This window comes from Nestor notabilis, unplaced genomic scaffold, assembly GCF_000696875.1.
Source record: "Nestor notabilis isolate BGI_N333 unplaced genomic scaffold, ASM69687v1 scaffold13105, whole genome shotgun sequence".
Classification (NCBI taxonomy): domain Eukaryota; kingdom Metazoa; phylum Chordata; class Aves; order Psittaciformes; family Psittacidae; genus Nestor; species Nestor notabilis.
In genome coordinates, this window is record NW_009931333.1 from 77,863 (window position 1) to 89,967 (window position 12,105).

At 47.8% G+C, this 12,105-nt stretch overlaps 1 protein-coding gene across 1 annotated transcript in view; it reads left to right on the forward strand.

The window, feature by feature from the left end:
* The window catches only part of EXD3 (exonuclease 3'-5' domain containing 3), a gene marked incomplete at both ends in the record, with an annotated part of 65,487 nt that overhangs the window by 43,180 nt on the left and 10,202 nt on the right, over nucleotides 1-12,105 (forward strand). The window contains 6 exons of the mRNA XM_010015834.1: nucleotides 2,081-2,247; nucleotides 7,370-7,508; nucleotides 8,119-8,332; nucleotides 9,033-9,142; nucleotides 10,258-10,468; nucleotides 11,525-11,691. Of these exons, the coding sequence (XP_010014136.1) occupies nucleotides 2,081-2,247; nucleotides 7,370-7,508; nucleotides 8,119-8,332; nucleotides 9,033-9,142; nucleotides 10,258-10,468; nucleotides 11,525-11,691 (1,008 nt within the window). The remainder of the gene's footprint in view (nucleotides 1-2,080; nucleotides 2,248-7,369; nucleotides 7,509-8,118; nucleotides 8,333-9,032; nucleotides 9,143-10,257; nucleotides 10,469-11,524; nucleotides 11,692-12,105) is intronic.

A 12,105-nucleotide genomic window follows, 5' to 3' on the forward strand; every position in this document is an offset into this window, starting at 1 on the left:
TGCAGAGCTGGTGTGGTGGAAGCCTTTCACCTTTAGAGCAATGTTGGGGCTTTTTGTCAGTAAAAACCAAACAAAGCCATTTTCCATCTCAGAATGCAAGATGGAATATCTCTGGAGAGAGTAACCTTCTGTCCAGAGCTGGTTTTGTGGCTGAAAGGATAAATCTGTTATGGTTAAAATTAAAAAAAAAAAAAAAGAAAAAAATAGCAATCTGCACCTCATTATTGCCAGGACTGAGCTGCCAGGATGAGATTTATTAAGCATTACCTCGGGGTGAACTGAAGAGAGATCCAACCCAGAGTTTGTGTTCTAGAAAAAAGGCAGAAAGACAATAGGATGGACACAGGGGAAGCTACAAGAGGGAATTGCTCTGGGATGTTAATGAGAAAATATGTTCTTTTGGGGAAGGAGTCTGAGAACTGCCTTGACAGACAGGGCAGGAGTGATTCAAAGCTCCTTCATGTGTTAGGTGCTTGGCTGAGCTTGGTTGCATGACGCAGACATGAGAGAGATGCACATGTATGAGGACTGGCATGGCCAGGAGGAAACATTCAGGAGGAAATGTAGGGTTACGGTGAGAGCTTGTCCTCCCCTGCTCTGCCCCTTCCCTCCGTTCCCTTTCCTGCTTCTCCCCATAACTCAGCCCCTGGTTAACTGCTGGACCTCTGTCCCTCTCACACCAGCTCCTTGCTGTGCCACCAGCCTCCTAGGAGCAGCAGTAACAATATTCTGCCACATAACCATGAGAAGAAATGTGGTTTGGCATTTGGCATAGCAACAGGGCTGCAGGTTTTGTGCTGAGGCTGAGGTTCTTAGGACCAGGCTGGCTTCTCCTTGCACTTCGTGGGATGCTGGATTTCTCCGTGGCTTTTCTTCCAAGCCTCTACCCCCTCCTGCACCTCTCTGGGGTGGGTCATTCTTTCTTTGCTTTCTTTTTTGCTTCCCTTTTCCCCTGGAGCCATCAACAGGTTTGTTTCCTGATCCCTGTGCAGGGTGTCTGCTTTGAAGACAACTTCTCACCTTCTAGTTACTGAAAGAATGTGAGGAATGAGACCCCGTGGCCCCAGCCTCCCACCCAGCCCGGCTGTGTTTGTACACACAGGGAGGAAGAGGAAGGTGCCTGGGGTCCCTGGGAGCAGCCTTTGACCCTGCAAGTGCTGTGTGGTGGCAGTGAAGGAGGGAGAGGTGGCAGGGGCATGGGTGGAGGGTGGGGATGGGCTTTCAGTGTGTATCTGTGCATTTTACCACACTGAAAAATATTTGGTGGTGGTGCCTGCAGCAATGTAGTCATATTGCTACATATACCTCACAATCCTGATCCTCCATGCAATTTCAACTTGTTTTGGCAATTAAATATTCTTGACAATATTTACTTCTAAGGCAGATCCATGTGTAAATCACTGGCGAGAGGAGTGAACTGCTCATCTGGCTGAGAGGCTCTGGGACAAGCACAGATACAGGCTGGGGGAGACTGGATAGAGCAGCCCTGAGGAGAAGGACTTGGGGTGCTGGGTGCAGAGAAGCTCCCCATGACCCAGCTTCAGTGTGTGCTTGAGCCCAGGACCTGCCTGTGTGCTGGACTGCACCCCCAGAGCATGAGCAGCAGGTCAAGGGGGGCTTTAGTGTCCCTTCCAACCCAAACCAGTCTGTGATTGTACAAATTTACCTGCATAATGAGCCCAAAGACCTTTACTGTCTTGTCAGTCACTGGTTTTGATTTTGCTTAATATAATCAGTATCTGAGCAAATAAAATGCTAGTCATCAGTCACACTGGTATATTTCTTTACCCTTGCTTCTCTGTGCCACACCTGCAAAGTGGTGTTCCCTGGACAGATAGCTGTGCTGGCAAGGGATCCCAAGTACTCCAGTGAGCTCTCAGTTAAAGTATCTGCTCTTCATCTCTTGGCAGAGAAGTGCAGCACTAACTGGTTTGAACAACACCGCTCCTGCAGTGGGGGGATGCTTGTTCCTTACTGCACTAGCCCAGGACCCCTGGGACACGCTGTCTCCTTGGGGGTAAAAACACCCATTGTGGAAATTACTCTGACAGTCTTCCTTCTCCCTTGATTCCCCTTTCAGAGCACAGTTGGGGAGAATAAATGGCTTCAAGGGCACCTGATACAGCTGCTCACCAGTTACTGTGATCTGAACACGGCAGCAAGATGGGCCCAACGCTGCAATTTGCCCAAGGAGATGCTGCCTTGTAGATTGGCTGATGAGCTTCAAAAGCTTCAGATCCAAGAGAGGTAAATACTGTTTCGTGCCTTTTCAGTGCTTGTGATACAAGGAATACGTATTTGCTTAAAATAATCTGCCATAATGCTTCCTTGGGGAGATGATTTTGCAGAATCTTCCTCCATTTACTCAGATCACATCTGGGCCATGTACGTGGTGCGTTTGCTTTTCATCAGCCTGGAAATGGCTGTGAAGGTGCATTTTAAACTCACTCCTGAGTACTTAGAAGCTGTATGAGACAGTTACACACTGCGGGGGGGGGGCAGTCTTCAGACTCCCTCTGCCAGATCAACAGTGCAAATGAGATGATGTGTGTAGGATCTGAGTATCTGTTTATTCTACTGAGTTGATTACACATCTGTCACAGTTTGCTCTACTCTCTGATCCCTACTGTACTGTGATCTGATTTAATGGCTTTTAGGAGACTTAGGACCAAGGAAATCATTTTAAAGTTCCTTAGATTTTTCTAATACACTTATTTTCTCCCTCCTTTGACAGCTCATAAGCCATTTTTCATCCCAGTCTGTAATTTTTGCTTCATGCAAAGCTTTCAGAAGTAATGGGAATTTTTGACATTTGGGGTCAGATCCCAGAAGAGTTGCATTCATTTAATTTGGGATAGTAACAGACTCACTGCCACAAATCTACCAAGTGAGCTTAAGAAGCCCTTAGCCCCCTAATTAGCCTCTGTCCCCTTGTCTTCCTCTATTGCAATCCCAATAATGCAGTGCCATGGTTCCTCTCCTGCCTTGGGACCCCCATGTTGTGTGCAGCACATCAGCCTGAAATAGCTGCAGTTCCTCCCCCGACGGGAGCTTCATCCTGTTGCATGACCTGAAACAACAGTACAAAGGCAGAGGTAAAAAAAGGAATTGAAAACTCCTTATATTGAAAAGAGTTCTTACAGCTCCTTGATTTCAAGTGCACAGACCTATGCAAACAGGCCCAGTCAAGGACCTCTGTGCACCTGCTGGTGTAGGAGGAGCAGAGGGCAGGATGGAGGGAGGAGGGTGGCCAGGTTCCATGCTGTGTGGAGATAAAGCTGTGTGAAGTTGAAAAGAGACTGAAAATCTCTGAAGGCACATGCAAGCCACCTAAAGTGTTGGGAGCTGTGTCTGATCCCCACAGCAGGCCAGAGCTGGAGGAGTAGCGGGGCTTTGTAGTTTTGGTTCTGGGTCTTCTGTGCTATGACTCTTTGAGAAAATGGCCAAGATTTTCATGGACCAATATTCCAGGCAGTTGCTTAACTCTGCTGGATGGAAGAAGAAAGGCTCTGTATGAAAAAAGGTCTCAATGGAAATGATTTGCTGAGTCCCAGTAATTCACATTTACACTCACATGAGTGGTGGTGTATCTCCATGCTTTGGTGACTTTGTCTACGAGGTGTTTAAGCAGGTTATTCAGATAGCCACGTTTGGCACCCTTTATTAAACTTTTTATTTTCCCTGCAGAAAGGCCTGCATATCTGCAAGTGCTGCAAGTCCTGGGGAGCTGCAGAGCTTGCAGATGGTACTGCATGAGAGTCCTGCTAGGATCTCAGCCAGGACTGCACACAGCTGGAACCTGGGCTGGCTGGTAGTCCAGCACCACACAGCTGTGTGCCTACACGTGTTTGTGGGCTGAACTCCTGCACGGCTGCAGGCTACCATTTGGGTTCAGAGGAATCAGGCAGTCACCTCACTGGCCTGCTACAATTGAGCAGCATTTCATGTGCAGGCATTTACCTAATTGTATTCTGTGCACAGAAAAGGGCTTATCCCTGAATGCTCATTGCAAATGCAGAACTCTGGGCTGCAAGGTTGGAAAGCAGCACTGCTCACAGCCTTGCTGTCATTTGAGGAGCAGTGGTGTGTTTCCATGTTGAGTCCAGGCTTTTGTCAAAACCAGAAGAGAGGAAGCAGTGGTGATTTTGGGGTTCCTTAGGATTCTTCCATTGTCATATACCTCAGTCACCCTAATCCAGGTGTTGTGCTTGATGCTTAGAATCAAAATCATGGAATGGTTTGGGTGGAAGGGACCTTAAAGCTCATCCAGTTCCAAGCCCCTGCTACGGGCAGGGACACCTTCCACTAGAGCAGGTTACTCCAGGGCCCTGTGTCCAAACTGGCCTTGAACACTGCCAGGGATGGGGCAGCCACAGTTTCTCTGGGCACCCTGTGCCAGCACCTCAGCACCCTCCCAGGGAAGAGCTTCTGCCTCAGAGCTCATCTGAATCTCCGCTTATTCAGACTTGGCACCATTGCTGATGTCTCTCACCCTCACTGGTGGAATGTGTTGGGATTTTTTTAGCATTATTGGCATTTTGAGTTCAGAAGCCAGGTGAGATTAGAGGAAAGTTTGTGGGAAAACCTTGACCACTCCCACAAGGTAACTGTTTGCAAGTCTGTGCAAGCTGATAGCCTGTATCTTTAGCATGCTGTAATACAAGGGAGTAACTTCCTATATGGAGCTGAACTTCTCAGTGTATATGATGGAAATCTGAACTTGATTTGCACTTGACTGCATGTCCAGGAGGAGTTGATGAAGCGTTATCCATTGCCTGTTCGGGGAGGAGTAAAGCCAGCAGAGAGCTGATGATCAGCAAGTTGGACACTTTCAGCCCTGTTCTCTTGGTGTGAGAGACAGAGGCAGCGTCCCTCTCGGCGTGGCTGTTGCATGAGTTGCATGCCCATGCCTGTGCCCATGCTCATCTCCTGCCTCACGTGGTCTGGGGCTTTCTCCTGTTCCTGCAGAACATGCAGTTGTATGGGATGATTTGGGTGCTTCCTTTACCTTATGTTCTTAGTGCAAAACTTCCCTACTGCTGCCATATGCCAGAATTGCAAACTCCAGCCAGCAGTTAGGACCTGTCACTGGCTGCCTGGTTAACACCAATATCTTGCTAGGGGATAAGGAGACCATTTTAAGATGACCAAGGCTGAGACTGACCAGGTTACCTGCTCTAACAGGTTTACATCAAGTTTGCTGCCTTCAAAATCACAGCAGATTTCCTTCTCCCAGAAGAGCTGCAAAAGCTGCAGCTTTCATAACTAAAAATTGTAATTTTTGAGCATAGATTTGATTGATTTGAATTACACAGAAGGTTAATGAGAAAACAGTGTATTAGTATTGTTTAATGCTGATGATTTTGGGAGGGTGTCACAGATGGCCTTGAAGGGTTTGTGTGCTGAGCTTCCTGGATCTGATCTTTCCATAATGTAGATCTGCACTGGTTCGTGTTCAAGCCCCATGTAACCTCAGGAAATGTGACACACATGTAATCACACTCGAAACACCATCTGCAGAGCCCACTGCTGCAGATGAACATGGCTTTCTTGGAGCACAGGAAACTCTTGTCTGTCTACGACATGCTTCTGCTTTGCTCTGGGGCACCGCTGGAGCTGCCCTCTTCCACCAGCTGTGGAACCACAAGGTTTTTGCATGAGGGGTAATCCCTCAAAACAGAAAGGGCTGGTTGACAGGAGTGTGATTTAGCCACAGACTCTGTGCATCTAGAAAGATAAAAACCATCACATCATCCCTATGCTCTGGGAATCCTGTGTCAGGTGCGGGTGGAGTGAAGGCATGCCGACTGGGATGTGCTCTGCTGCTCATGAGGACTGTGACAGATGGGTAAAACCCTTTTGCTCATCCAGTCCTGCACCTGCTGTAGTAGCTGCTGTCAAGTCAGCAGAGCCATGGAACCCAATCAAACAGGCTGTCTGCCTTATCTGTTGAGCTAACAAAGCAGCAGGTTCCCAGAGAGGATGTTCACACTGCAGAGAACAAGGTGGTACCAGTCTGTGAATGACATCAGCTCTGCCACTGCTCACACCACATGTGGCTCCTGAACTCTGCAGGTGAGAATATTCCTGGAGACCTGAGGCTGCACCCTTCATTAAATACTTTACACAAATATTGACTTCCCCATGCACACAAACCCATGGGAAGGAGTGTTTGTGCAGGGGAAGCTGCTGTGCTACAGAATTAGTCACACAGCCCCTAAACAGAAGGTTAGTAAATAGTTCCTCAACTAATAAATGGTTTCAAGTCTCTATGGGAAAGAGACTATCCAGAAATCTGTGATATGTCCAAAAGAGCTGGATATTTGTTATTAGTTTCTTTCCTCTGATTGCATCATCTGACTGAGACACCCGAGCAATGTGCTGACCTCCCTGTTCCAGGGCCGCTGCAAAAGACTGCTGCACTTTGTAAAGAAAATGTGCTGTGTAAGATCCTGCCATAGGAAATCAGTTAGCTCACTCCTGCATCTCCCAACTTTCCTAGGGTATTCCTCACAGATACTGGTTTTCTCTGCATGGTGCCATCTGAAAGCCCAGCAGAAAATGCAGCGCAAGCTCACTCTGGGGCTGTCTTCCCCTAAATCTAGATGGATTTGAAACTATTTCTGAGCTTTTCTCATTTCATCCCTGTGCAGTGCAGGACAAATGTTCTTGTGCAGCGTGTGGGGTCATTTTACAGGGAAGGGGACGGAGGAGAAGAAGCTGGGTGGCAACAGGGACATTCGTGAAGCCTTCCCAAGCTGTTGCACTATGAAATAATGAGGCAAATTCATTCATTCCCAGCTGGTTTTGACCTTAGTGCAGAGCAGTCTGAGAGTCTTACGGAGGCAGTTTGTGCTGTGGGGAAGTGCAAAGCTCCTATTTGGACAGAGGACTGGTCAGAGCTGACTTCTTTGCTCTGTTACACTGTGGGAGCCAGCAGACTTCCATGTTAACCTCCAGGGCAAAAAGCAGTAAATCTAAAAGGTGTTATCTTTGGATGTGGAAAGAGCTGCCCAACTTTGTCATCCACATTGCATCAGTTCTGGGAAACAGAGCTAAGCACTGAGGACAGGGCTGAGGACTTGGGCTCCAGCAAGTGTCTGGGACTGGGTGCACTCTGCAGTGGGCACAGTGCACATGTGTGGTGAGGTCTTGGGTACAGAGCCATTGCTGTGGCTGGAATCAAGAGACAGGATGAGAGAGACTGAGATTGCAGGGAAAGTGAGAAAGGAGAGGGTGAGAGAGTTGAGTACCATGGGGAAATGGAGGGCTGGGGGGAATTAAGGAGCTTAAGACTTCCTGATGTACCTCCAATCCAGGATTTCCTCTCATTACATGCCCTAAAGCTGTTGCATCTGATTCTGTGCAGAGTTGAAGAAGTCACAAAAGCAGATAGTTATGAAGAGAGTAAGAAGAAGGACTATTACCAACTTCCCATTCCACGGGCAAATATCCACTTCCTGCAGACATGGGAAGAGACGCTGCAGTGCTGGGAAAAGGTGCTGCAGGTGAGTGTTACTCTGGTATTTACTTTGCAGACTCAAGGAACACAAACTCCACAGCAGGCTGGGACACAGGGTTGGATGCTGGCCACTGCCATCAAATGTCTCCCTCCTCAAGTCAAGAACAGCTGCTTCCCTTAGGCTTGTCCAATTTCAGCAGCACATTGGGAATTGTTGTGCCAGGAAAGGTCCCTGCAGGGGTAACTCAGGAAGTTATGGAAGTGCTGTGGAAGTTACTGCCTCTGTAGCAGTTTGCACACTAGCAAAGAGCTGCAGTTGTTGGTAGAGAAATGCTTGTGTTCTGGACAAGGACTGTTCAGGCTGCTTTCAAACTTAAACAGGGGACATTGAGATGAGCTCTGAGGCAGAAGTTCTTCCCTGTGAGAGTGCTGAGGTGCTGGCACAGGATGCCCAGAGAAGCTGTGGCTGCCCCATCCCTGGCAGTGTTCAAGGCCAGGTTGGACACAGGGGCTTGGAGCAACCTGCTCTAGTGGAAGGTGTCCCTGCTTGTGGCAAGGGTTGGAGCTGGATGAGCTTTAAGGTCCCTTCAACCCAAACCAGTCTGGGATTCTAAGTGTACAGTCGTAAGTGAAGAAGGCTTTTGTCTGTGTTGCAGCCTGCGCAAGTTGTTGGCATTGACATGGAGTGGAGGCCTTCGTTTGGCATGGTTGGGAAGCCCCGTGTCTCCCTCCTTCAGATCGCTCTGAAGGATGAGGTGTTCCTGCTTGACCTGCCCCAGCTGCTACAGCACACTGAGGTGGATGATGAGAAGGAGAAGCTTCCCAATTTCATCCAGAAGCTCTATTCAGATTCATCCATCACTAAATTAGGTAATGTGCGTCTCTTCTCGGGTCTTTTTCCAGCTTATTTTGTACAATTCCTAGATCCTCTTGGATTTGTCATTCTCCAGATTCACTTTTCATGGAACCAGCTTTTGTAACCCTGGGTATTCAAGCACTGCCATGCCAGGAAGCAGGGGGATGATGGAAATGTGTTCCCATTTCAAGTCAGACCCCAGATTTCTGATATCATAGAACCCCCCTCGGACTTGGGATAGTTTTAGTTCCACACTAAACCCTGACCTGCACCCAGCCTCCAGTGGTCTAGGGAAGTCTGCCATCCAGAGCTTTCAAGATTTGCTGGCCCTGTCCCAAGGCTGCTGTGCTGGGCACGAGAGCTCTCCAACTTACCATATGTGTCTTTAGAACCTGTCTGGAGGCTTTTGGCAGGAGTTGTTAAATCTGGAATTCACGCACAAATTCAAAACTGTAAGTAAGTTGATCTTAAACTCCACCTTTTTCATCCACCTCTTCTGTCCCAGTCTTCATCTGCAAGATCAAGGAGAGACCTGCACGATCTTTTAGGAACGGGAGAGTCGGGAGCCTGCCTTGCTCCCTGTCTGGACAGTCTTTCCACGAGTTCATACAGATATTGTCAGTGTTGTGACTCTGAACTAGAAAAAGTTGCAGTGCATCAGCCCCACAATCTGAGTTTTGCTACCTGTGTGATTTGGGCTTTTCTTTCCTCCAGGTTATGGGATGTCTGGAGACCTTAGCAACCTTGCAGCCACATGGTCTGCTTTGAAAGACACAGATAAGAAAGCACAAGGTGTGGTGGACCTACTCACAGTAGACAAACGAGTAAGGATGAACACATGAAGTTATGGAAAACTGTGTCTCCTGCATTTGCTTGTAGATAACTGCCATGAATTCACAGCATTGTCTTTTTGTATCCTGTATTGGCAGGGAGATGGCTAAATGAGAAAACAGACCTTTTCCACTTATGATGTTGAGGGTAATGTGATTCTCTAAAAAGAAGCATTTAGTTTTCAACTAAAAAGTTAGAGCTTGATATACCAATAACTGTTTTATAGCCTTTATAAAAGCTAGGAAAGAGCAATTGCAAGGGAGACATAGCTCCATTCAGGTAGGGGATGGTGGCTGAGCACAAGTCGTAAAAAGTAGATTCTTGTAGGAATTCTGTCATTCCAAGAGTATGCAGTATTGAAGCAGATGTTACGGAGCGAATGCTCACAGGAGGGCTGCTGGTGGATTCAGCCCAGAGATTTCTGCTCAGCTCTCTCCGGGGTTGCACACAGTTTGTATCTGCAGTTTCTGCGCAGTTTCTGTATCTGCAGAAATATTAAGTTCAACCATTTTCATGGGTAAAATGTGGAGTGTGCTGAAGGCTGTGGGTTGGAGTGAACCCAGATCTTTGGGACTGATAGTTTAACCTGGGAAATGCTGCAGGGTCTGAGATACCTGCCAAGAGCCACTGGCTCAGTTTAATCTGATACATGGCAGCTGCAGAAGGGCTGTTGCCCACTGTGGCACAGGAATGCAAAACTCACTGGAACTAGGAGGAGAAAGGTGCTGAACTGCTGCTGCTGTTCTCTTACTGAGTTGGTGCCCAACAGCTGCTAGCATGGCTGAGCAGCCTGCAAAGCTCTGAGGAGTCCCAGTCACAGCCCCACTCTGCTGTGGCTGCTCTGATGCAATGCTGTACAACAATGCACTTCTTTTCCCATCCCTGGCTATGAAACAGATTTCTTTCCAGCAAGTGTGTTTGTTAAACAAATAACCAGACGCCATATATATCTAATGCCATCCCAGCCCTTGTCTGAGACAACGGGATTCAATATGCCAGGCAAGAGATAAAGATGATAGGGTTGCTGCATGGCCCCACCCACTGGAACAGGAGATATTGTAGAGGTTGGTTTCTAACCATGTGGTTTCTCTCTTTTTCTTTCCATCAGCTGCAGAAGCGTTCCATTGACTGCAAGAAGGGTGCTCAGGAGGTCAATGTCCTGTCTCTGGAGCAGAGCTATGAGGGGAGAGGGGTCAAGCAGCCAGAGAAAGGACTCAGCCTCTTGGTGCAACATGTGCTGGGGAAACCACTAGATAAAACAGAGCAACTTTCTAACTGGGAGAAACGGCCTCTCCGGGAGGAGCAGATCCTCTATGCAGGTCTGGTCTCTGACTGTGGCAAGGTGCTACAGGTTGTCCATTACAGGCGGGGTTGTTCTCTGTCACCGGGAAAATCACTTGGTAGCAAATGAAGAAAGTGGCTTTGCAGATTAGATCTTGCTCAGAGAAGCCAGCACATTTGTGTTTGTCCTTTGTGGACATGGCTTTAGTGGTTGATGTTTAAACTGTCCAGTGATTCATTATTTCCCTTATAAAAGATTTTGTCTGATGAAACATCACCTCAGTGGAAACTCCTCTCAGTAACTGAAAGGAAGAAAGTCCACTTCCTTCTGCCTCATTACACAGCCTTTCTGGGAAACAAGTGCTGTGTTCATTTGTCACAGTGAAGTGCTTGTTAGAGCAGTTAAACATGGGTAGACGTGGTGTCAGAAACTGCAGCACAGACTCAGTACTGTGGAGCGACCAGTGGAGTTTATTGCTGATTACCCCAGAGCCAGAAGTCTGCATCTCAGTCTTTTCCTGGGGCATCAAAGGACAGTCTACTGAAGTGAACCAGCTCTGTGTTCAATTCAGCTATCCTTGAAGCTGACACAGTTCCCACCAAAGTTAATCATCAGGACTCGTAAAACTGGCTTGGACACTTAGACAGTTCCCGTTGCAAGGAGCAGGAGCCGCATGGCAGTGCGTGTGGGCAGGGGATTGCAAACAACTCAGTTATTACTTTGTCAGATATTGCATCTGAGGGGAAGTTACCTTCCCAGAGCTGGGATGCGGTAATAAACCATGGGCAAGCTGCTGCTCAGGAACAATGGAGAGTAAAATGGCTTGGCTGAAGCTATCTAAGGTGGTTGGAACAGGCACACTACAGTTTGCATTGCGTTAGAGCCAGAGACAGCAGAGAACCTGTGGCTTTTTGAGCTCCTCTGCCTTGGTTCTGTGGTGGTGGTAGGCTGTGATGCTCACTGCATCAGTAAAAGATTATGACATTAGTAAGTTGGAGCCTCACAGGTGGTTTTTATTCAGTGGCTTGTACAAAGGTGAGGGCTGCTCCTTGCATCAGGAAGGATGCTGAGGTTCATATTCCTGTATCTTCAGCTTCAGATGCTTACTGTTTGCTGGAGATCTACGAGAAACTCTGTGAGGATCCAGAGAGCTTTGGGCTGAGCTCAGACCTGACAGAGAGTCTGGTGGGAAAGGAGAGCATAAAACCCAAGACAAAGAAGCAGCTGAATAAACAAGAAGCACCGTCACCTTCTGGACAGGTTTGTAAACATCTTCAAAGACCTGCATGTTGCTCAAGACCCCTGCAAATCATATGTTACCTTGTCTCTCAGTCATGCCATTAGCTATGCATGGCATGCCTGTTTGCAGTCTGTTCTCAGGACTATTGCAGCAAGCCTCTTCCTCACCCCTCCCTGCACTGCTAAGATGTGCTTTCTCCTCCGTGTGCCTTCAGCTTTCCCCGCAATTTCAGGGCCATTTGTCTTCTCAAAAGCTCAGTGCAGGTCTGTGTGGCAGAGTCCAGCTGGCCTTACATTTCCCCAGTGGTATGGGTTTGAATTCTGTGGCCTGTGTTGCATTCCTTAGTTTTAACTGTGGTTTGCCGTTGGGAATGCCTTCTTTATTGTGCCTGCAAAGTTAAAACCAAACTCCATCAAAAAAGCCTTCCTGCTTAT